Source organism: Erpetoichthys calabaricus, chromosome 4, assembly GCF_900747795.2.
Source record: "Erpetoichthys calabaricus chromosome 4, fErpCal1.3, whole genome shotgun sequence".
Taxonomy (NCBI): domain Eukaryota; kingdom Metazoa; phylum Chordata; class Cladistia; order Polypteriformes; family Polypteridae; genus Erpetoichthys; species Erpetoichthys calabaricus.
In genome coordinates, this window is record NC_041397.2 from 134,059,784 (window position 1) to 134,086,911 (window position 27,128).

At 34.6% G+C, this 27,128-nt stretch overlaps 1 protein-coding gene across 1 annotated transcript in view; it reads left to right on the forward strand.

Annotated features, from left to right (window-relative positions):
• reps2 (RALBP1 associated Eps domain containing 2) overlaps positions 1 to 27,128 on the forward strand; it is a 241,800-nt gene that overhangs the window by 129,226 nt on the left and 85,446 nt on the right. Inside the window, 4 exon segments of the mRNA XM_028799808.2 lie at positions 531 to 618; positions 3,701 to 3,799; positions 14,617 to 14,665; positions 25,121 to 25,257. Coding sequence (XP_028655641.1) covers positions 531 to 618; positions 3,701 to 3,799; positions 14,617 to 14,665; positions 25,121 to 25,257 — 373 coding nt within the window.

Here is a 27,128-nt window from a genome sequence, read left to right on the forward strand (position 1 = left end):
AGTTGCTTTTTTAATATGTACATTGTTTATTTTTAGGGGTGCATTCTCTGTCCTATGTGCTTTCCTGAAATCAAATAATATTTATTTTGTTTTTTGTGTTTTGAGTGACAAATAGTAAATTTAAAAAAATAACAAAAATTGCATAAACACATGAAACATACATATAAATAAACAAAGAAGACACAAAAAATTAAAATACATTTGAGCCAGATAATATAGATGATAGAAGGAAAGGGTATAAAACAGAAGATAGCTGAGTTAGTCCTACTTCCTTTTAGATCTGTGTACCCCCAAAGATTATATACCATCTACCAGTGTCTGTGTGTGTTTTCTCGTGTCTCTGCTTTCCTCTCAGTTTTCAAGCATGTGCATGCTAGGTTAAATGGTGACTTTTAATTACCTCAGTACAAGCAAGAGTGTAAGCATAATGTATGAGTCTACAGTGGTACTGGTCTTGTAGGAAGTAATGATATTATTAGTATCTCACACACAAATTTTACAACAGTCACTTCACTTTTTTCCCCATTCAGGAGATAAATGTGATGGAATCCTCTCATATGCCTTCTGCAGATGCTGATGTTTCTTCACATGAACGACAAAGTGATAGCTGTAAGTCAGGTAAATTGTTGTTTGCTTTCATCTTTCATTAAAACTTAAATATTGGTTAAATGATCTCACATTAGACAAAATAAAATTAGATTGATTGGAGTTGATAGAGCTTCTGGTAAGGTTACTTGGTACATCTTACCTTCTAATCCCAGTCTCTGTGATTCTGGGACTAACTTCTTTCTGTTGCTTTCCTTTTCACTCTATGTGTGGAAACTTTAAGATTAATCAATCATAAGGTCACATGCACTAGTTGGGAGAAAATAAATAAATGAAAGTATTATATTGTATTTCATTGCCATATATCCATAGTCTGAGGACAAATATCAGGATTTCATTACATTTTTTGATTTCATGGCACATTGTATATAGATATAGAAAAACGTTAAGCATTGCTTTGCAGTAAGCCCTCTATGGAAATGTGAAAGAAATGCCTTCCATAACAAAATGCATTACTTGTAAATTTTTCTTCAGTGGTATTCTGCAAATATTAGCACTGCTAAGAAAAGTCCTATATTAAAGAATCTGTACACTTTTAAATCAATGGTTTTGGCTCAGTGTGGTTTTCACATTGTTAAAGTGAAGAAAAGTCTGAATTAGCATAGGCCAGCCTAAATTTGGGTGTTCATAAGAAATGTAATGATTTCATTTGTGAGGCAGAAGTACATAACAAACAACAATAATTGTGTCAGATATTTGAAATATTAAAATGTGTGCTTCAATGTAAAGGTTTAACATCTAAATATTCTTCATCGTTAATAGGGAAAAATCAAAACTGACCTTGAAATAGTCTAAAATGATTCCTCACGTGTTTACACTTGAAATTTGTCATTTTTAACCTTTTGGGAGTGGTTTGTAGATCATATAACAACACACCACATACCTATGTTAGCCATTTATTCTATCCTTTTAGGGGTTTAATCCATGGTTTCAGTTGATGTGACATGCACAACTTCTGATCAGTTTTGCACAAAACACCTATTGGTTTACATGACGGTGTAATTTCCTGCACAAAATATGGTCGAGAAATGGAGTATAATTAAGGTTTTTTGAGTTATAGTTTGAGGCCAAAAATAGTTGGGAACCTCAAAGCTCAATGTCTTGCATAACTAGATGACTAGGATGAGTCAAATGATATTTAGGGGCCTGCTCGTACTGGTGAGTCAGGGTTGATCTTATCATTTGTTAGATAGGGATACTTGAGACCCTTTCTACCCTGATGATCCTGTTTTGCAGTTGATTTTTTTTTTTTTTTACTTTCCTTTAGATTTTGTATGTTTTCAAAAAATTTATATTGGAGGATATATTTGTATCAAAATTGCAATTTTATCACACAATCTGTCTCAAACAAAACAAAAAAAGAACTGTGCCACATCAATCAAAGGAGCAATCAAATCCAGAAAGAGAATGAGATCTTACGACCTGTTCTAAGCAATGCTAAGAAGTTGATATAGACCCTGTTCCAGCCTCTCTAGTAGTGTAAGAGAACTGACTGTGTCTTACATGCTCAGAAGCTCGTCGAGAGTACCTGGCAGAAAGCTAGTTCTCCCAGCACTCATGTTGCTTAACATCATACCTCATACCTCATATGCCAGTTTCTCCCTCTTCAACAAGTAACTACAGCATAACATGAGTGATGTTTGAATGCTGCAGTGGAGAGGAGGTCTTGAAATCAAAACATCAGAAAGATATCATTATTGCACTGGGAGTTAATATGAAGAAGTAAAAAAAAAAACATGAATATGCACAATGTGCAGAATGACCATGAGTCAGTCTGAATTGAAGGAGGCCAGTGCCCACCTCAAATATGTAGAATATCCTGCATTAACTAGGTAAAAAATGGTAGCTGCAAAGGATAATAAAGTCGCTGCTCTCAAAATCAGAGTTAAGGCACTAGTACAAGTAACTGATGCATAGAATTAAGAAAATATGCAAAGATTTGAGAATTTTATAGTTCCAGAGAAAGTCTGATGGCACAAACAAATTCATGTCAAAATTCTTTGCTAAAATTCTGGGAGATGCTATTAGGGAAAACCCGGAAATTCACAAAATGCATTGTTCGGCACTAAAGAGAAGAGATCGAGAATTTATAGAAAACAGATAGGTGTGAAGTTCCATATACACATGACACCCTTAAAGAACTGGAGAATGCTTTAAAATACTCCTGTCAGGTTTATTTCAAACATGAATATTGTATATAGGCAGAAGAAGGGTCAAAAGGATAAAATACATAGACAAAGGAAACATACAAAGGCATGTAGAAGTAAACATGACACAATCTAGTTAGACTTGCAGGAAAATTGTTTTATATTGTGCACTTTGTAGTAAGTATTTTCTTTAGAAATACAATTAAGGCTTGGAATACATTGTGTAGAATTTATCTTTCTTTAGCTTCTAAAAATGTTAATATTAATGAAGCCAACTTTATAAAACACTGCTGATTAGCCATCTGAGCCTCCATCTTTCCCACTTTGAAGTGAGTCTATGGCATCCTTTATTTCTAAAAGAACCAGTGGTTTTTCAAGCTCTTCTTCAGTCAGAATATCAAGTTGTGGTATTTGTATGTTAATGAAAAAAACTACCAAGTCTGTGTCTCATTTTCTTTACAATGAGAATAAGTTAAAGACTAAAATCTTATTAGACTTCTCTCCATGTTCGTAATATATTGTTGCGATTTAAAAATAAGTTGTTCAGTTTCTCTTGTTGTCAAGAGTTTCAATTCTGATTGTAAAACTAGTCTTTTCTTGTTGAGAAGTTCATTAAGAAATCTGGTATATTTATAATCTATTTTGGAAATCTCTGTAATCAGTTCTTATGCATTCCTAGTTACAAGTTTGTACAGCATATTCTCTACGGAAAATGCTTTGATGAATTTTTCTAATTAACACTACTTATCTGTTTATCAGATTTCTTTTAAAGAATTTTTTAAAATTTTCATATTAGTAAAATTACCCCGAAAGTACAGTATATCATTTGACTTACATTTCATATTTTCAAGTAGTTATGAATGTATGAAGTGTTTTTAATAATAAGAGAATGAATGAATATATTAACTGTTAAGAAATATCATTTTTACATGTTTTACCTTTTACAGCTGTCAGTCTAACCATGATCCCGGAGGTGAAAGGCACACCAACAGAAAATCTACCCTTTCTAGGTGCACTTGCAAAGAGGGGTAACCTAAAACATACAGGTATACTTTGAATCTAACAGTAAATCTCAGTTATGAAATATGTCATACTGATGATATGTATAGCACAGAAAGCAAGTTCTTAAAGAAATGCAAATAAACTCTTTTTTTATTTTTGTGAAGGAAAGAATGAAGACAATTTCAGTAAAAATGTAGCCATTCATTAAAACAAGAGACACATACAATAACAGTGATATCACCTTTAAATGACTTGGTATCTATGCTTTCGATATTCTGTTAATTTTAAGTTATTGCCCAATGTCTTCATTATATCATCAGCATAACAACATATTTTGAGTAAAGTCTGACTTGCATAGGATGTACAGTACTTAACAGCTCACTCTGTTTTAAAAGGAAAGTGGTAGAGTTTGCCTCTTTTCACTTCATCTTCCTTTCATGTAGAGATCATCGTAACAGTATGCTTAGCTAGAGGCTAGGCTCTCTATCCCTAGATGCCATTTAAAGGTACCTCTGGGCAATTTCCAGAAACCCCAAGAACAACTAACTTACATTTCTTAGAACTGCCCCCAAGCTCTTTCCACAGGTTGTTGGAAGGCCTTTAGTAGATGCTACAATCCCCTGTATTGGCACCTCTTGTTCAAGAGAAGCAACTGTTCTACTCCATGCTGCTGAGCATTCCTGAATAGGAACCTCATTTTGTTAATATGTACTTGTACTTTTTTTGGTCACAAACCTGAACTCATAACTTTAGGAGAGGATGTAGGTTCTTTTCTATATCTATAACCTCAGAGCTTATTTAAAACATTTATCAGCTGATTTATCACCACAGTTTGCAAGCAAAGAGAGAGCAAGCAAAACCTTTTCTAGGATAAGATTAATGATTTCAGATTCAGAGATGCTAATTCTAAGACCAACCTCATAGGACAGAAAAAAAACTTCAGGTAAGCTGAAGAAAAAAGAAAATCTGCAGGGGTTCTAGGCCAGAAGATACACCCACTGAGCATTCTTCCTAACACAAATGTTCTTAAGTAGTTCCTTATTGTTTTTTAGTCTTTGTCTTAGAGGATTTGTTGCAGTGTGTCTTGTGGACACTTAGGATATCTGCTTTCTGCACAGTACGTTGATCAGGTGGTGGTGGCTCACAACATCACCACAAAAACAAAGCAGAAAAGAGAGCAGAGACATGTACACTGAAGAATGTGATCATTCTTTACATATATAGTTTATTAGGAGTAGAACTAAAAAGTAGCTACAAAAAAGCCAAATGAAAAAAGTGGGTTTTTAGGATTTTTTAAAAAAAAGATTCACAGTGTTAGCCTGGCATATCTCTATTGGCAATTTATTCTACATTTTTGACACATAACAGTAAAAGGCCACCTCTACGCTTCTTTTATGCTTAGCTCTTGGAACAGTAGGCAAACTACCATTAGAAGATCTAAGGTTATAATCTTGAATGTAGGGGGACAGAGGATCCAAAATATATGGAGGTATATAAATATTGAAAGCTTTATATACCATTAGTAGTATTTTAAAGTCAGTTCTAAAGGACATGGGTAACCAATGTAATGATACTATGGCTTGCTGCTGCATTTTGAACTAACTGCAACCAATCAATGTCTTTCTAAGGTAGTCCAGTTAGGAGTGCATTGCAGTAATTTTGTCAACTGAAAACAAACATGTAAATTCATTTCTCAGTATCTTGTAATTTTATAAGAGGTTTAAGTTTTGCAATGTCCCTTAAATGGAAAAAAATAGTGCTAGTAATCTGGTTAATGTGAAATTTCAGTTTTTTCCTTATTTAGTTTGAGGAAATTTCCACTTATCCATTCAGAAATCCAATAAGACTTTGGATCAGAGAGCCCATAGTGTCAGGGCCATTAGGTGCTATAGATTTGTATTGCTGCATGTCAGTTTCAGAGCTGTGACATAGTTGTGCTAGTTCACTTAGTGTTTCATTATAATCTGGCCTATTTAGAAGTATATAGATTGAAAATAACAGTGGGCTTAGAATAGATCTTTGTAGTACTCTGTGGAAAATATCATGGATAACCAAACTACAATTACCACAGCCAATAAAGAATTGTCTATCTGTTATATAAGACTGAAACCAGTTTAAGAGAGAAATGCATGCACATGTCCCTTAACTGTGGGAGTGTGTTACCAGAGAGGTCCACCTATTGTCTAATGTGATTTATAGAAATACTGTGGTCTATGGTGTCAAAGGCTGCACTTAGGTCTAAGAGAACAAGAACAGATATGTGGCCTGTGTTGGCACTAACCTGCAAGTATATGTGAAATGCATTTTTTAGTTAGTCAACCATTATGGTACATGTGATTTCGTAAATATACTTGGAAAACAACTGTTTAATTTGAAAGGTCTTCCAATAAAATGGCTTCTGGTTCAACAACTTCTGGGTTCTTATTTCTATATTTTGGTAGAATGTAACAACGCATAAGCCTTTTCATTTTTAATTGTGACTGCTTAAATTATATGTCATAAAACCTACTACTTTATCACACATTTATTTTTAGTTTCTAGTTATTATGGCTGTCAAATTCTTATCTAAATTATGAATTCACCTTACAAATTAGAGTCAAAATTGAAGTGATATATTCTGTCATGCATTTCCCAATGAAAATTTGGGGACTTATCTCATGTTTGAACATCAGTTTCAGAAAACTATTTTTTTGTGAATGTACATCTTGGAGGTTGTTTTATGCTTTATGCAGTGGTAAATTTCAGATTGTTAAACTGCAAAAACTCATGTAATGGAAGAAAAGGTTGTACTGTGTCTGAGAAATCTCAGTTTCATCTTTCTGTCCGGGATGCCAGAAATATAAAGAGATATGTACAATTTCTTAACTAGGTTCATAAATTGGCAAAAGTCTAATTTAAATAACTTTCACCTTCTGTATATTTCTTCATAAAAAAAGGGAATATTAGAATAATATATGCAATGTATATTGATATATATGTATATAGATATATAGATGAAGGACAATAACAAACAACACAAAACATAAATTTATGCTGGTTTAGTTAAACATTTTCTCTCCTATAGAAAAAGGCACATAATTTATGAATTCTGTCACTCAGCTTAGAGAGTTAGATCATTTCTCTCTTATAGAAAATGGCTTGTAACCATGGAATTATGATCTATCAATTCATGTGGTTAACATGAGTAAGTTCTTCATCTAAGTATTTAGTTTCTGATGTCTAAACTGTGGCGTTCGTTTCCTCACAGCCAGTCTACAATGGTTTACCCTCATACATAGTTCCTCTGTATGTGTGTGGTGCTGCTCTGAACTTTCCTACTGAATTTAGGAAGAGAAAGTTGTAATAGTTAAAAATGTATCCTTTACAACATTTATTACTTTTCAGTTACATTGATAATGCTTTAATACATTAGCTGATCTTCTCTTAACTATAAGTTACAATTAATAGTTCTCAGAATCAAAGCTGGTGTACTTATGGTTTGGTGTAGATGATGCTTTGTTTCTTTTGAGTCGGTTTTCTCCAGCAACCATGAAAGGAGGTTAAGCGTGTGTTTTTTTTTTTCCTTTTGCAGGCACTTTCTTCTTCAGCTTTGATCGCTCTGTCTTATTGCGGTTGGTACTGCAGTGTTCTGTTCAAAGTTTTACACACAGTGTTGTCTTATACAAACATAAAGTTGATTAACCAACACCCATCTTTAGCAAGATGAAATTTTACGTAGGTTCCCTCACTTTTTCATGCGACCTGCTTTACTTGACAGAGGTTTGTACTTGTGGCACACTTGTCAAATTCCAATTCAGACTAGTATTCCTGAATTAAAGAGATCATTCCAGCCTTTGTCACAGCCACATCCTAAGCAATGGGGTCGCTACTATGGCGCAGATGTTATAGTCAGGCCAAGAGCAGTGACAATGCATAGAGAGCATAGATCTGGTGCTTTTAGTGGCTTAAAAAAAGAGTTGATTTTGCAATAGGGTTATTGGGTGCACATAAGCCCAACCTTTTTGTTCACAATTTGTGCAAAGTTTTGTCTTTCTTTGATTTGTGGCTCTTTGTTCACTGATAAGTGTTTAGATGGTGCATCAAGGAGACATCTCTGGAATGTCACTTTCTGATTGACCATTTTTCAGATATGTCCCAAAGGCTGCATTCCAGAGAGGTTGGACAGGAAGCAGAGAGCTGAGCTGAAATTATCAGTGTCTACCAGCCTTTTTTAAGAAAAACGTCATCTGTGCCAAAGCAAAGCAAATTGGGTAATGCCAGTCTGTCCTAAAAGGTAGAGAAGGGCACAAGCAATGGGTCTTTTTTTGCATGCAAAGCACAAAATATCCACAAGAACTTAGCACAAGAAGTCAGACTTTTGATTGGTTATATGTGTTATGCATAGTTACTTCTGTGGTTACTGCCACAGTGTGGAATTTGCTTTGTATCAGTCAACTTCTCATTTAAATAAACTAGAGCACTGTGACTCTTTATGCATTTCACACATAGAGAAATTGTCTGTACCAAATGTTGTATTTTATTAATTTGTAAATGGTGCATCACCATTATTATTATTATTATTATTATTGCCAAAAAGACCAACATTTTATAGTTGAAAGCAAAAAGCTTAGTACTACAGCTATTCTCAGTGCTAAATGGAAACTAGAAGTATAGTAAACTAACAATTATTAATCATTCATAGGATTGGAACTGCTTTAGACCCCTGAGCAAAACAGAAAGACTTAAAGACGAAGCAATTCCAAGATGCTTTGTAAGGAGTTTTTTTTCTCTCTCTCTCTCTCTTTCTCTGCTAGAGGCTCTTGTCAAATTCCCTCAAAAGCTAAAGTATCCACACACATCCTTCAAATGAAAGAGTGCAAAACGTTAGCACTTAATTTTCAGGTCCTAGTTAGAAATGTAAATTCCATCTCTGAGCTGCAAAAAAAGGTCTATGTAACATTAAAAAAGGTAGTTAAATAAAAGGCCATTTTATAATATATAGTTGTGATGGTTAATTAGTATGGAACTTTTTTATGTACTGAGAACAAAACATTTTTCTTGTTTAAATTTATCACCATTACCTTAGAAATGTATTAAAAGATTAATTAATAATTTATTGTGAAAACAACAGCAGTATATACTGTATACTGTAATTCAAGACATCACTAGTCTAGAGCTGTTTTTGAAGATGCATTTCCTGATACAGAATATTTTTGGCACCAAATATTCTTAATTTATTTGACAGATATTAACAACTACAGTACATAGTTTTAGCTTTCAGGCATAATAATTTTAGGACAGTTAACACTGAGCAGTACAGCTTAAAGTTTCTATTATATCCTTCCCTGTTACATAAATATTTAAAATAATTAAAAAAATATTTTTTAATTTATGAAACAAAAGTATGTTGGGAGGCAAGCAGCAATGAATGATAACTGTAAATATATTGGCATATTATCCTGTTGCTGTCTATTCAAATTAATGCACTGATGTGAGTTTAAAAAGTTACAGTCTGTCCTTCTTGATGAGAGGTTTTAATATCTAAGCTTTCAATTTCACATCCAGGCTTTCCAGTGCTCAGGCTTATAGAGTCTGTTCAATCCTCCATGAAAAACATTTGCAGTGAAGCACATTAGATTGAAGCAAAAATAGAGCAAAACAATTCAAATTTCTCTTTATTCCTTTTTGAAATAATCCTTCTTAAGTTTAATATACTGCGCTTGGTCTACTGCTCCTGATTTAGTGTGTCTGCTAAAATATTAGTACATTGAGTTGTGGCAGATTGCCAATAAGCTGTCTTCAAATCTGCCTTAAACATTACAATTTTTTTAAACTCATTTTGACCTACCAAAAATTCAGTTTATTTTGCAAGCAATGATTGTATTTCTCTGAGAAAAATATCTTAATTTATGTTCCAGTTTTTTTATTTCATAGATATTGTAAAAGATTTACAGTGGGAAATCTATCTATCTATCTATCTATCTATCTATCTATCTATCTATCTATCTATCTATCTATCTATCTATCTATCTATCTATCTATCCCAATTTTATATGAAGTTCAAACAGTTATTTATAGTTGTATATTAGATGCAATATCATTTATCATCTGGTAGCAAAAAATGTTATGCTATTTTAATCGCCAATACAGTTAAATCTGTTCATTATTAGGGTAACACAATTGCTAGCACTACTGCCTCATGGATCCCGTGTCCTGGATACACTTAAAATCCCACAACTGTTTTTTTTTTTTTCATGTAGACTTTGTATGTCCTCCCTCTGGGTTTTCACCTAGGTACACTGGTGTTCCTTCCATATCCCTAAAGAAATACATGACGTACAATCAGCAGTTCCAAGTTAGTCTCATTGTGATTACCATTGTGGGACTCAATGTGAGTGGGTCTTGCAATTAGACTGGTGCCTTGTCAAGAGCTGCCCTGCTTTGTGCCTGTTGCTACCCTCTCAACACCCTCAATTGGATTATGCAGGTTTGAGAATTTTATATTATATTCACTATTAATTGATAAAAGAAAGTTTAAATTATGTCGCCTCTTCATCTTCATTGTTCATATCCTTTTGTTAAGGGTCTTTTGACCATTATTCCCAGTATACATTATTAGAAAGGTACTATATTAAACACACATTGTATTTCTATAGCTATGATGTGTCCTCTCATAAAGACATGCGTGTTACACTCCTTTAAGTTGTCTGAAGTATCAGTCTAAGCATCTTCCATCTAGACCAGTTACTTTTGCTAATATATATAATGAATTCAGAAGCTTTCATAAAACGACCTCTTAACCTCTTTCCCTTGAGACATAAGAGATTTAATTTTACTAGTCAATCCTTCTAATCCAGATATTGTTCAGCTCAAGAATAATCAACTCTCTGTGATCTAGCCTTGTTAAAGACTCTCATGATTTAGTTAATATTTTAGGTTGTAATAAAAGGATGTAGTGTTCATGATTTTATTACCTACATTTGAATAATAAATAAGGTACATACTGAATGTTTACAGAAATACCTATTACTAAATGATGGAGTTGTGCTATTAACTGGTATTGTTAAATGTATTATGATTCATGTGTTCCTCTTCCTGAAGCTTGGTTCATATAGAGGTACATATTTTATGCTATGGTGTGAAATAAGACTAAGAATTCCCACATCACTTAGTCTGAGATGCTACAAATGTTAGAAATATAAGACCCTGGCAGTATACCGTAGTAGCAGTGGTCCACCTATCAATTGATGGTCACAGTTGTAGTGCTCTTTAATGCCACTGGTGGACAGTGTTACATTGTGATTCCAATACTTTCATGAACTTTTCTTAATTTACACACCACTGAACAATAAAAGAATTCCATTCAAAAACATAATAAAATAAAACAGTCCAGAGATGTGAGGCAAGACAAGTTAGGGGTTATCTGGAGTTAGGAAATTAAGAAAGGAAAAATCTATTACTTCATTGCTGAAACTATTTTTTCATCTTTCTTTACTCTTATAGCATTTAGGTTGCTGCTGCTAAAGATATGGTAGCTTCAGTGACTGAACAGATCAAATTCTTGTGCTTTGCAAAATGAAAATCTCTCATACAGGAGAAAAAAAAGCAGTCATAAATTGTTATTTTATATAATGAACTAGGCAGCTTAACCCCTGCTTGCTTCGCTTGTCAACCCCCCTTGCCTGCACTACACACCAGCCACTTCACGTCTCTGCCGCTCGCATTGTGAAGAGGGGGGCTGAATGCACACCAAGGAGACGCGGTCGCTCCTCTCTTAAACGGTGATACAATGGGAAATGAATACAGTTTTTACCTTCTGTTTGCTCGATCAGCTGCTGGCTTGCTGCTGCTGCTGTGCCGAGTGATCTGCATCTCGCGCGGTGCTTCGAACATTTAAAAGCCTGTACAGTAGCTGTCTTTGTCATCTACTCTTTGTCTTTTATTTCCAGCACCAGGCATGGTTAAATCTGTAGGCACAAAGTCTCGTCTTTCAGGATGTGAGTTCTTGATATTTTTTAGTTTATAATTTAAAAACAATAAGAATCTGAAAATCTAACAGCATCACACTAAAGTTTTTGCCGAAGTGGTACGGATTACGTGCTTTACTGTGCTGCAGAAAAGAACACAGTTACAGTGACATGCAAAAGTGTTCAATCCCCTTGAAAGTCATTATAATTTTCTGCACGACAAAAGATTTGTACACATTTGTATCCATTCAGTATTTTTAACGTGAACTCTTATGCTGTAACAATACATTTCAAAAGTTAAAATAAACCATTTTTTGTAGATGTTTTACTGAAGAAGAAAAGCTCAAAAGTTAGTGTTTCCGTAATCACAGTATTTAAAACCTCTGTACTTTGGAAGTTCCAGGTTTACACAAGTGACAAATTAATCACAAATGACATAAAGATGACAGTCATTTGACCATAATTAAATCATAATTAAATACTACTTATGAGTCCTTTATATCTCTCTGGACTATAAAAAGCAGTCTTTGTAAGGGCCATAGTCTTTGTTGAACAATCACTGCAAAAATTAATACAAAGGAGCCTTCTGCTTATGTAGAAAACAAAGTCATTGAAATGCACAAGGCAGGAGATGGCTACAAAAATATCAAAGACTTTGAATGCCACATTGAGCACTGTTGGATCCATCATCAGAAAGCAGAAGTGTTACTAGAACAGACTCAACACTAAACATCAGAGCAAGATGTCAACTGGTGAGAGAGACTACTAAAAATCCAACCATCACTCTCATAAGTATGCAATGAAACTGGAGTGAATAAGTCCACAGTTTCAAGAGCTCTCCATAAAATATGCCTCTTTGGGAGGGTAGCAAGAAAGAAGCTATTAGTCTTCATCAGATGAGACCAAAACAGCCATTTTTGGTCAGACTTCGAAGAGGTATGTGTGGTGTAAAACTAACACTGCCCATACACAAACACAGAATCCATGCCTCAACACAGAATACTTTTGCAGTAACAAAGAAGTTTGAACAAGGCTTTAAAGATCAGTAGTCACTGTTTTACAAAAACACTTCAATACTACAAAAACTCTTTAATGAGTTTTTTATTTTGCAATATGAAGTTCTCTGAGAAATTAATTATAGTGTCACTTTTACAAAACAGATGATCAAGTTTGTAACACCCTGATTTTTTTATTACTGCCATGAACTAAATTTTCCATTTTTTTTTTCATTTTTAGTTTGAGGGAATTAATACTCATCTAGAATGAACAGAAACGTAAAAAATTATAAATTACATAAATGTTTATAAATATCTTTAAGTTGAGCACTAGCAGATAGAACAACCTGCTCCGGATCACACAATGAATTAGTGCAGGGATAGAACCTACTGTTCCCAGCTCTTCAAAATCTTGCCCTTAGTGTCATTTAGCACAGAATGAACTGGAGCTCTACAGATTTCTAATCTACTTCAAATGGAGAATAGACAAGGTGATGAAGCTGAGCTTGTGTTGAATTTTGAAGTACATGCATTTTTATAAAGCTTGCCTCATGTAAGATAATTATGAATGTGTTATGGCTTAAAAGACTATGAAACTATGCCAGCTCCAGCACAGTTTAGGCATTAAGCAGCCCTCCCAAAATCCCATCCTCTGACCAGAAGTTTCAACTATTTATTTTCCTCCTGACATTTCACTTTCAAAAATAGCATTGATTTATATGTAGATCATCAATACATCATGTGGTCACTTCATTATGTATGTGAACATAATGATTACATCATATCTAAAGAAGGGGCCTGAGTTGCCTCAAAAGCTTGCATATTGTAATCTTTTTAGTTAGCCAATAAAAGGTGTCATTTTGCTTGACTTCTCACTACATTCATAATGGCTAACATGGTACAACACCCTAGTACTACAAACATAATGGCATTAAAGGCAAATAGAGATTCAGATCAGGAAAGAGTAAGACATAAGATTTAAGTAACTCTGAACGCAACTGTCATGAACCACATTTACTTTTTTTTTCTGGGAATGATAAATAATTAATTAAACAAAATATACCCATTATTAGTGTTATTTATAGTCAGAAAGGTTTTTGGTTAAGTATTTCAATTGTATGTGGTGCCTTGTGAAAGTTATCAATTATTTTTCTGTTGATATGTAAAGATACTGAAATACCATTTTGTTTTTATTCAGACATCACTGTTTTGATACTTGATTGTTAGCCAGTTGCCAGGGTTTCGCCTCTGTGGAGGTCATACATCAATTTTGCAATGGTATCTGGGTGAAACATTTGCTATCAGACTTTGTAGATACATTCAGAAACTTTTGTGAAAAACCTCATGTGTTTATTTTCTGGTTTTGACTCTGCTTTCTTTTCTTTTTCGAATTACAAGTTTTTGTTTTCCTTCAGTTTAGTCACCAAATCTCTTGTCCTCCTGATTTAGATTCTTGCCTGTCTATTGACTTTTCCTCCCGGTTAGCCAATTAACCCATCTGCTTGTTTTTAACTCTGACGGCATAACAGGAACATTGTAGTGTGTGCTAAATGAAAGAGTCTGTCACAAAAAACAATTTTACTTGGGTTTTGTGCATAATTGCTTCACAGATATATTATGAACAGCCCACAACTCAAAAAACCTACTGCCATCTGTAACTTACAGCCATGCTGTACATAATTGCCATTGAAACACTGGCCAATGAAAGTTTCTACGACTTGTTGAAAGTTAGTGTGTAACACTTAAAACATTACTCAGGAATATTAATCTACAATGATTCCTGTTAGTTGAGAGCCAAGGGAAATAAGAGTGAAATTAGTTTCATGCATGTTTATTTATTCTTCCTTATGAGCAGTAATATTTATCTTTCTGTGCTATTTTTTGAAAAAAATATTATTTGTACATTATTCTTTCTTTCAGATCGTACTCAAGAGATGGATCCACATCATAAATCTTGGACTAGACCAAGGTAACCTCAGGTTTGTCTAAAGCATAAATATATTTAGCATTTGTTACTAATCTGCGTTACTGCCTGTGATTTTGTTTTTTTTATTAAAAAAAAACTTAAATATTGCTCTTTTTTCTGAAAAGAATATACAGTAATCTGTATGAGTTTATGTACTGTATATATTTATATATACATAAACATACCTGTACATATATATGTTTGTGTTTAGATACATGAACTTAATACTGTATATCAAGAGTGGTAATATCTTTGGAGATTAGCTTTTCAAAATCAGTGTTGATCTTTTAAACAATAAGGAACACTGCAGAACCATTTTGAGAAAAACATATGACTTTTGGTTTTGTTAAGAGTTTCATTAAATCTTAATATGAAGATCATAAGCAGCTTCATTCCTGAACATTTTTCATTTCATTGATCTAGATAAGGTGTTAATGAAAATGTATTAATGTTACTATTTTTTTAATTACAAATATGTTTAATATATACCCCATTTTCCCCAGAGAAATTACATTTCCACAAATTTCACAGTTGTGAGGTATCAAACTGAATGTTTTTGCAGGATTTTTATAAACATGGGTACCTAGTGAAAGCTTTTTGACCCTAAGTGACTCTTGGAGGCCAAAAGAAGTAGTAAAACTTTTTGGGAATGCTGTGGCAGAATGTTTCAGAAGAGAGTGATGAGTAATTACTAGAATATGACCAATTAGTAACACATTGTATACTGTTTTTATCACTCAATATTAATCAGTTGTTTTCAACACTTTATATTCAGTGGATTCAGAAAGTATTCACACTGCTTCACTTTTTTTCACATTTTGGTATGTTGTAGCCTTGTTCGAAACCCATTTATAAATGAATTTGTTCCCAAATCAAACAACACTCAATACCCTAGAATGACATTGAAAAAAATGATTTTAGAATTTGTTGCATATTTATTAAAAACTAGACAAAGAGCCCGTTTCGACAACGTAAGATGAAATGGGCACGAGTGGAATAGTAATAAGTATAAGCACCACAAACCTGATATAGGTGTATTGAATGAATGCGTAATTGAATCAGAATGCGTAATTAGGCCTCGAGCTTTAATCGAAGTCGCCTTTCTCTTTGAATTTTTGCGGCCATAAATCCGCCGCCTGCCGCGATGTTGGGGTTGGATGTCGATCGAAGTCGCCTTTCTCTTTGAATTTTCGCGGCCGTAAATCCGCCGCCTGCTGCGATGTCGGTCTCGTAAGGTTTTTCGGGCAGCTGCGCAGAAGGCGACTGCGCATTCGGCTTTGGACGTGCACAGAAGGTGACTGCGCATTCGGCTTCGGACAGACGTGAGTGAGTGAGTGAGTGAGTGAGTGAGTGAGTGAGTGAGTGAGTGAGTGAGTGAGTGAGTGAGTGAGTGAATTATGTATTAAGATAAAAATGTAAATATCACATTGACACAAGTATTCGTCCCTTTGCTTGACACTTTAAATCTGTCTCAGGTGCATCCTTTTCTACTGTTGTTCATTGAAACGTTTCTACACCTTGTTTGAAGTCCTTCTGTGATCAGTTCATGGATTAGACATGACTAGGAAGGGCACACACACACAATCTAAGGTCCCTCTGAGCAAAGACAAAGCCATGAGTTAGAAAGAATTACCTGCAAAGCTTAGGGACAGGATTGTTTTGAGGCAGAATCTGGGGAAGGCTACAAAAAATCCTGAAGCATTGAAGGTTCCTAAGTGCACAGTTGCCTTCATAATTCCTAAATGGAAGAAGTTTGGAATAATCACAACTCTTCCTAGAGCTGGTCACCTGGACAAACTGAGAAATTAGGCCTTGGTAAGGGAGGTGACAGAGAATTTGATGGTCGCTCTGGCTGAACTTCAGAGAACCTGTGTGGAGATGGGAGGAACTTTCAGAAGTACAGCCATCACTGCAACACTCTGCTGGTCTAGGCTATATGACTGTAGCAGCCAGACAGGAGCCTCTCTTCAGTAAAAGACATCTTGAAGTCTGCTTGAAGTCTGCAAAAGGCACTCAACGGACTATAAGAAACAAGAGTCTCTGGGCTTATGAAAACAAGATTAGCATGTAATTCTTATGTTTGGAGGAAGCTAAGCTATGCTCATCACATGGACATTGCCATTCAAATGGCGAAGCAAGGTGGTGGCAGCATCACACTGTGGGGTTGTTTTTCAGCAGTAGGCTGAGACTAGAGAGTTGATATAAAGACAAAGGCAGAATAATACAGGTATATCCTTTATGAAAACCTGCCCCAAAGTGCTATGGGCCTCAGGTTCACCTTCCAACAGGACAATGACTCTAAGCATAAAGCAAAGACAACACAGGAGTGTCTTAGTGATAATTCTGTTAATGTCCTTGAGTTGCCAGGCAAAGCCCAGACTTGAACTCAATCGAACATCTCTGGAGGGACCTGAAAATAGCTGTCCACTGATGGCCTACATTCAACACAACAGAACTCGAGAGGATCTGTAGAGAAGAACGACAAAAAAAAAAAAAAACAAATCCAGGTGTGCGTAGCTTGTCGTGTCATACCAAACAAAGCAAAGCAGACTTCAGGCTGGAATCACTGACAAAAGTGCTTCAGCTAAGTACTGAGTAAAGGTTGTGAATACTTGTGTCAATGCAATATTTTGGTTTTTTATTGTTCATAAATTTGCAACAATTTTTAAAATCCTGTTTTTTCTTAATCATTCTGGGGTATTGACTGTTGCTTTATGTGGGGGGAAAAAAAAGAAAACTATTTAGCACAAGTCTGCAACATAACAAAATTTTTAAAAAGTGAAGGGTTTTGAATATTTTTTAAAACCAATGTGCAAAAGCAAAACCTCTTATAACATTGAACTTCTTATTGTGGTTGGTATCTTTTATGAAGGAAAAAAAATCATGTTATGGCATGTATTGCATGCTCACCTTATTTCACTTCTTTTTATTGGCTATAAAAAAATTGGCAGAAACCAAGAATGATGTTTTATATTTTACTCCAAAAATGAATTAAAGATGATATGCATTACAATAAAGAGGAAGTGTTTAAACTTTCATATCCCCTTACCACTCATTAAATATCTTGTAAAAGTGTAAAAAATGATGATAAATGTGTGTGGAAGAAGGATAAATGAAAGAGTGACATGTGGACAAAGAGGAAAGGACAATCCTTCTGCCCTTTAAGTGATAGTTGTTGCAGTTGATGGTTCTTAATTCTTTCAGCAACTTCAGAACATTGTTTTTCTTTCTTTGATCTTTTTTATTCTTTCCTGGCGGCAGGTGGCATTTATTCTCCTCACAAAAGTACTTTTTTTCACACATTCCTTATTAGGTACATAGTGAAACTAGAAAGCTTGAGGCCTTCATGTTGTGCTATCACCAACTCTCTAGATGACACATAAAGAATCAGATATTCCGTTACCCACTTTTACTTGCCTCTCCCCCTATATGAATATCCATCTACCATGGTTAACTCACTTTCAGCTCAGTTTTAAAAACAGAATAACTCCCATAATTGTTCTTATGAGGTTTTCAAAATCCTTTAGAGCAGTGGTCCCCAACCTTTTTGTCAGCAAGGACCACTTTACTAGATGCAAATTTTTCCACAGACCGGTCGGGAATTGGGGTGGGGGGAGCTGAGGATTCGGGGTGGGTTCGTAGGGCAGTTTTATACACAATTTACATAACATTTCTATTAAGTTATTAAGCAGTTTGCATACGTTTGCAACCCGAGATTTTTCTTCTTTTTTTGCATATAACAAAGACTTATGCATTGCATTTGTCATTCCAACAGATTGCACATCACAAACATCAACACTGATATCTTTTTATCGTGTCTGACGTTTCTATAGGAGGGTGACAATGAGTTAAATTCCAATGGATGTTTTTCAAATGTTGACAAGCAATAAGCAAAAGGTATCACTGGAAACCACAGAAAACAAAAACAGCAAAAAAAAAAAACAAAAAAAAAACAGTACAAGGAAAGTACAATGCTTCTGTTTGGGGATCATTGTGCAAATGTGCACAACTGAGCTGCGACCACAGATCTAACTGCTCTGTGGATGATTTATTCAAGCATTTCAAGGTCACTTCGTTGTAATGAAAGTATCTCCTGAATGTACTTCGTAGTAACAAGATTTCTATAGACTTGTGTCATATGGAGAAACTGTCGGGACCATAAAAATACTTTGCTGTAATACTCTCTCACCTTGGTCTCTCATCTCTCTCTGTGCCGCTGCAAAGCCCCGCCCGCCAAGCGTTCTGAAAAGTCTGAGTGAGTCTCCATTGCCGGCAGTTCTCTTGTGGCCCGGCTGTCAGACTGGGGGTTGGGGACCCCTGCTTTAGAGGATTTGAATGGGAATGGAGCTGAATATAATTTTGATTTATCAAAAAGTGAAAACAGTTTTCCTTAGCTTTTTAAAATTTTATTTTATTGAAGAGAACAAAACACATAAAGTAACAAAAAATTCAAACAAAAATGTACTCCTGTATAGTGGTGACCTCAGCCTTTTAAATATAGAACTGCAATCTAAGTCAAAAAACAAGTGAAGTTCTCCTTGTGCAGTCAAAACATTCAACGAGACATTCTGATAGTTAACAAATTGAGCATTTAGTGCACATTAATATTCACAACACCCACTCTAGTGCTTGTCTTTCTGCATTTATCAATGCTATGATATTTTAGAGGGAAATTTTCACCCATCTTCTAAATAAAACAAAAATAAACATCCTTTGACTACGGGTAAACTGTAACATCAAAGCATTTAGAGTGGACAGCCTGTAGCATCACCTGAACTAATGGCATTCTTATCTAAACTTCCTGAGGCTGGGTGTGACTGTAGAAACGGGTATAACAGTGGGTAGCTCTGGTTCTGATGATCTTAATAAAGGATGTGGCTGTCAAAAGGATTCTTGAGAAGAAACAGAAGTCTCTGAGTGCTGAGACACAACTAAACTTCAGGACTTGTTGGTGACTTCTATAGTGGTTAAAGCTTTCTTTAAAGAATTACTTTTGTGAGTGATCAGCAGATATTCTGAAGGTGGCAAACATGCCTTCTTGTGCAATCTTCTATCCTTAAATTGGCGCTATTAAAGCACCATTGTGGTGTAGATCAGAAAGAGAGTATTTTAGCTGTGTTAGAGTAATCTGGTACTTACTAAGTCATTCATGATACTTAAAAAAAAAAAAAAAAAAATGCTGTCTAGCTAATCTGTTGTCCCAAATCTTTTTATTTATAGCACAGGAAATCATTAGCTGAAAAGGTGAATTATATTCCTGTAAGTTTCATGGTAAAGACAGTTTTTCTCTATTATATTAAAAAAAATTCTTGGAAGGAGACAAGACGTGATTGTCTCAGAAACACTTTCACGCCCCACAAGACGAGTCTTCGTGCCAATCGATGTAACCACGTCCGGGGCCAGAAGCCCTGCGAGACAAGAGCTTATGCAAAGAGATTTGGAAAAGTTCTGCATGGTTATGTCAGACACATTTCTTGAAGAGAGAAAAATAATATTCACTCACAGGCAGTTATTCGTTGCGTTGTCACAATGTAATTCCAAACAAGGAATCAAAATTCAATGCGATATTGATGAAAAGGTAAAAGCGAAAAGATATTGAACATTTGGACATAGTTGATATGACAGAAGTGCGCCGTGTGAAATGCAGATCACGCGGCACAGCAGCAGCTGATCGAGCAAAGAAGAGTTACAATGGGAAACACATATAGTTTTTTTTTTAATCACCATTTAAGAGGGTGTGTCGGAGGAGCAATTGCATATCCTTGGGGTGCGTTCAGCCCCCTTCTTCACAATGTGAGCGGCAGAGACACAAAGTGGTTGGCATGTAGTGCAGACGGGGAGGGTGGACGAGCGAAGCAAGTAAGGGGAGAAGCCCCCTAGTTTGAAAAATAACATTTTTATCTATTCTTAATTGATGCAAGCAGAGATAATAATGAGAAAGTGAGCCTTTTCCAGAAGACTTTTTTTATTCTAGATGGCATCTATTGGTGAATGCAACAAATGATTTAGGTCGACCTATTGCTGTAGTAGGGGCAGCTCAGAAAATGTAAAAGCAACAGACTTATTTATAGCCAAACAGCAAGTCAGAAGAAACAGATTAATTTGTAACAAGTGTGTGGGTTGCCAAGATCAAAGTGAACAAGAAAATGCCATTAGCTGAGCTTTTTTTTCAGGATATACAGTAAACCTTTGTGTGGCAGGTAATGGTCTCAGGTGCATCTTTCCATCTCCGAAGGTGCAATGACATAGCTTCCTTGATATAGCCTGTCAGGAATTGAACATAACAAGCAGTAGATCCCAAAAAAGAAGCCTTATTAGAGAAATGAAGCTACTTGGGCACTTTGAGAATTACATTAACACTTGACTGCTAATTAAAAGGTTTTAATATATGGTACATCCTATAGACAATTTTCAAACCTAGCTATAGGTTTTGCTGCAAAAATGCTGGGAAAACTCTACCATGATGCACTTTGTGAGATATGGTAATACAGTTTTAAACATCTATGTAATCTTTATGAACGATGACCCTTAAGGTGTTCTTGAAGATTTTTGCCTTATATTTTTATGAAGTATCTCATAACTGAAGACAACCTAAAGGATCTGCTGGATGCAGAGGCACATTCAAAATGAATGGAGATCATGTTTATATGTAAAAAACAATTTGCCAAAGTTCCCAGATTTACCAGGAACACCCATGCTTGAAAATATTTTAACTATCAAGGGAGAAGAATATTAGTGGCATTTTCAGACTCTCTAGGCTATGCTCAGCAATGCTCAAAGAAAGTCCTCTCTATTAACATTTTAGGCAAGGAGTGAAATTCAATAATTTGCAAAGTTTACTATTCTTTTGTAAGTGTAGAACATGCTATACTTCAGCTGAAAATTGTTCACCAGACACATCAAATTAAAATTATCTAAAATACTGTATATTAGGAACTGGACCATAATTTTGAATAATGTCAGGCAGTTCCAGCCTCGCTCAGGCATATGCTTTGGGATTGTTATAAATTTAAGCCCTTTTGGGAAAAATTTTTTTGATATGTCAGATAATGTAGGGTTTGTGATCACCACAAATCAATGTATAACAGTCAGGAGTTATTTCAAATAAACTTACACTGGTGATAAACTGACCATTATTTCCTAAAAGGCATTGTTAGTCTGCCGACTAATTTTGCTCAATTGGAAAAATCCTAATGGGAAAGTGATATTTTATATTGTCTAAAACTAGTCAAACTCAAATGTCCTTTGTATTGGATTGTGCAGAGCTTCTTTAGAATTTGGCATGATTTCATTAATGTTATTTTAAAATAAGCTCCTTGTCTGTGTCTCTGAACTCCTCTTATTTTAATTAATAAAAGGATGTATAACAAGGTAAGCCTCTTTTTTATTAATGTTATTATGTTTGATTGTCATATTTTAAAACTTCTTCTTTAATGCATAGATTTGCAACAAAAAATACTTTAGAACTGATAAAGTAGTAGAAGGATATAAGTGGTATTATTGTTGGAAGTGTCTGCCATCTCATTAATACCAATTTCTAGCATACTGTGTTATCTTACCACCACCTCAACACCTTTTGTTAGAGGCATTCTGTGAAGAGTCTGAATTACTAGTGGCACCATTAAGATGAGCAATGGTTAATTTGCAATAGGGGAAAGGCTGTCCTAACCAGGGCAGTAACAGCCAAAGAAAATAATTACATCTGGAGAAATGGTTTAATTCCAAACACTTAATACAATGTTGGCACTGGGCAGAGTAGGCTGATATTCTTTGCATTTATATAGCGCTTTTCTCACTATTCAAAGCACTCAGCAATTGCAGGTTAAGGACCTGATATTCTGGTTGAATGGATATTTACTTCAAAGTTATCACAGTAAACGTGTTTATGGATCCAAATTCAGAAAAGATTTTATTTGTGTGAGTAGAGAAAATGTATACATGAATGACCAGCTAAACCAGTCCCAATAATAAGGTTTGGATATTAATTTCAGCTGATTGCTTTAACAAGTCATCATCAGACTGTAAGAGCAACTTTTCTTGATTCTCTGCATTTAAATGTTGCCAACCTTACAAGGATTGACTGCACCACAGAGGCTCATTACAAATAGGTACACTGGCTTTATAGACATCTGAAAGATTTGTTGGATAAATAAGCTGTGTGGTAGGAAACTCTAGAAGACCATGAAATTGGCAGTGAGTGCAGCAAGAACATCTGCGTAAATGTCTCTAAAACTTTGATGCAGACCTACCAGTCCCTAAAAGTGAAAGAGCTAAGCCCATGGACATTTGGCAGACAGCTTCTTGACATTTTCAACCACAAGACCAGCTGCAAAATCATTAGTCAGTCTGCCACATTAGGTGCTTGTATAAGGTTTTGCTTGATGCCATTTATATTTTTGAGTCAGGTTTAACGTTTTTGCTTCAGATAGAGTTGTATATGGCAGCTCTTCAAAAGACTGCTTAAATAGTTACATTGTACATACAATATGATTTGGTTTAGAGTAGATGTTTATTGGATTACAATAAGAGTGTTCTTTTTTTATATAATTTCAAGCATTGCTTTAAACTGTTCTTGTTATTTTTTTGTGTGAATTAACTTGGATTAAAGGCTTCTGCCAAATAAAGAATTAGTGTTGGATCAGTACTAAAATTTGGACTTTGGTATCAATACCAGGTTTAAACCACAATACTAGTAGTAAAATGGTTCTAAAGCAGACAACTGGTAACTCACCCTGGTCTTACTCCATCCATGGTGTGGCTCACAATGTCATGCCTCCCTGGTGTTCTGTGCCATTGCATTGTACTATGCAATAAAGGAGGGGAGCTGTGATGTCCCAACCATGTTGAACCTTGTAGTTTCATATCAATAAGTCTACAGTATGAATATTTTTCAACGTATTACACTACCAATTCTTGAGGGAATTGGGAGTGGGTTCAGAGAAAGTTTGACATTTTCTTCCAGTATTGAAAATCCCGAAAATTGGGTTGTTTTGATAATTTAGTATACCACACAACTCGATAAATAATAATAATAACAATAAAATGTAAGCTTTAATTTAATACACTGGATCCAGTAATAATGTAAATACACCTAATAATTTATTCAAATTTTATAGTAACTCCTTAAGATATTTTAAATAAGTGATGTTATTGTTGTGCCTTGTTGCATGTTTTTTTTTTTTATTTTATTTATTTTTTTAATTCTTGGTAATAGTATTGCCTCATGCCTAATATTATTTTCTTAATAGTAACATTAGAAATTTCAACTTCTATTAATGTGTTTTAATTAGATATCTAAATAATGAAAACCTGCTTGTTTATTAACTGTGGTAAGCTTATTTACTTAGAAATCCATTTTGTGTATTGCTCATTGCATGAAGTTTTATGTGATCTTTGTAGACCATATATTTTCTTTGGAGATTAACTCCTGTTTTTTATTTTTTTTTATTATTTTTATTAATTTATTGCATTCTCTTGTTATTGTTATCTGTTACACAAATATAAAAATAAAAGAAAACTATTAACTTCAGATATTTGATAAATTCTAATTAAGAACACTTGATATTTAAATATTTTGATATGTCTTTCAAATATTTACACATTTTCTCAAAGTCACTATTTACTACAATAACAAACATTGTTCTTATAAAGAAAGAAATCTAAGGATTTCTAAAAAGTCAAGCTATTAAAAAACATACATGAAAGTCATGTTACTGGTAAATCTATTCAGAGGAAATGAATTGCAGTCTTTATTTGATCAGTGAGAGGTACACCTTGACACCACTGCTGATGGAACATGGTAAAATGTTTTTTACTTCCAAAACAATCATGTAATCTTAAAGTCATAACTGCTGAAACAGAATACAATGTTTAAAGTATATCAGTGGTGTTCAGATGCTTGATGTGTACTACCAGGGACCAACATCTAGTATTAACTTTTAACTAAAAAAGAAATGGCTCAATGCTCCAGAGTGATAGAAGTTTTAGACAGAACAGTTAAAAATTAAAAATGTGTAACTTTTCTAAAGCAACTTCTTTCCAACAGAATACGGCAAGTTCAAGATTCTCCTTGTCATATTAATAATAACTTGAAAAATAAACAAGCTTATTAATTCCTTTTGAAAATAATATTTATTGAAGAATAAAGGAACCCTTTTTTTGCTAAGCAACAAGTTACCCAGGTTTGCAGATCATTTAGAAGTGTGTGTAACTTGTGTTAAATCTCATTTTGACCCTCATCCACTTTTTAATTCATACTGTATTTCCAGGACATTTAAGAGCTGGAATCAGATTTACATAATCCATATGTAAGAACATGTAAGATGACTAGCACTTTTGACATTTTATGAAAAGGAAGTTTTTGTATAGATAAAAATCATTTTCATCTGATGTTAAAAAATAATACTGTAGAAATTTTTCTCTTATTTATTTCATGGTGCACCCCTTTTTCTTAATCAGGTCCTACTCTAGCACTTCCATCGATGATGCAATGAAGAAGTCTGAAGAACCTCCCACTCCACCACCCAGACCTCAGAAAACACACTCAAGAGCCTCATCCCTTGACCTTAATAAACTTTTTCAACAGAATAACCAAGGTAACAAATATTCAGTCACCATTGTCAGTGTTTATGGATGGATACGATGGAATGAAGAATTAAATGTTGTAATCAGAATTACAGTCTATATATATATATATATATATATATATATATATATATATATATATATATATATATATATATATATATATATAAAACAAGTCATCTTACAGTAAAAGTAATGATCAACAGAACAGACTATAGAGAAAACAATTATAAGTTTGCCACTAATATACAGAGACATGACATGTTAAGTAATACTCTCTTCCTTTCCAATATACAGAATATACAGCCCACATTTTGGAAGTTTACATGCTTAATTTATTTACAGATTGGCTATGTGAACTGCATGGTACATAGTCCGAAACTGTTTAAAGGAAATAACTTACAGCACAAGTTTCTAAAGATTATTCTTAACCAGGAGAATAAAGAGAAAGTAAAATGTCATCTGTTCTCAGAACTTGCATGCCCACTGTCAGCTCCACACCTCTTCTCCACATGTCATTGCTTTACATCTTTCATTCTTTCATATATGTTCAGACAAGCCTAAAACTCCCTTCCAGGTCTTTCAACGAGTTTCACATTATTCTGGTAAACCTTTACAGTTCTTGAGCGAGAACATTCAAATAAGATAATTGACTATAGTATGTACTGTATAACAAAGTATAGTATAGATAAGGATTTTAGCTTTAATTTTTGAAATATACTATAAATTGAGACAATCCATTATATAAATAAAAACACAATAATATGAAATCATAAATGCATTTTATGCTTGTTTTTAAATAGATGTGTTCATTCATTTTCTGACCTGATTATTCCATGTCTAGGGTTGCAGAGAGACAGAGTTTATCACTGTAGCATCATGCACATGGCCAAAACCAGATCGGCAAAGGGCATCAGGCCATGCGTTTCAGAATATGTACATTATGGAACCATAATGATTAGAACATTAGAACACTCTAGACGAGAACAGGCCATTTAACCCAACAAAGCTCGCCAGTCCTATCCACTTATTTCTTTCAAAAAAACATGAAGTCAAGTTTTGAAAGTCTCTAAAGTCTTACTATCTACCACACTACTTGGTAGCTTATTCTAAGTGCCTATCGTTCTTTGTGTAAAGAAAAACTTCCTAATGTTTGTGTGAAATTTACCCTTAACAAGTTTCCAACTGTGTCCCCGTGTTTTTGATGAACTCATTTTAAAGTAACAGTCTCGATCTACTGTACTGTTTCCCTTCATAATTTTAAACACTTCAGTCATGTCACCTCTTAATCTTCTTTTGCTTCAACTGTATAGGCTCAGCACTTTTAATATTTCCTCATAATTCAACCCCTGTATCCCTGGAATCAGCCTAGTCGCTCTTCTCTGAACCTTTTCTTGCACTACTATGTCCTTTTTGTAGCCTGGAGACCAAAACTGCACACAGTGCTCCAGATGAGGCCTCACCAGTGCATTATAAAGGATGAGCATAACCTCCTTGGACTTGTACTCCACACACTGTGCTATATAACGTAACATTCCGCTAGCCCCCTTAATGGCTTCTGAACACTGTCGAAAGTCGATAGGTTAGAGTCCACTATGACTCCAAAATCCTTCTCATAAGGTGTACTCTCAGTTTTCAGACCGCCCATTATGTATTCAAACCTAACATTTTTACTTCCTATGTGTAATACTTTACATTTACTGACATTAAATTTCATTTCATCAAGTCTGCCCAAGCCTGTATGCTATCCAAGTCCTTCTGTATTGATATAACGGATTCCAAATTACTTGCTAATCCACCTATCTTGGTATCCTCTGCAAACGTATCCAGCTTGTTACATCATTTATATATATTAAAAATAGCAGTGGCCCTAGCACTGACC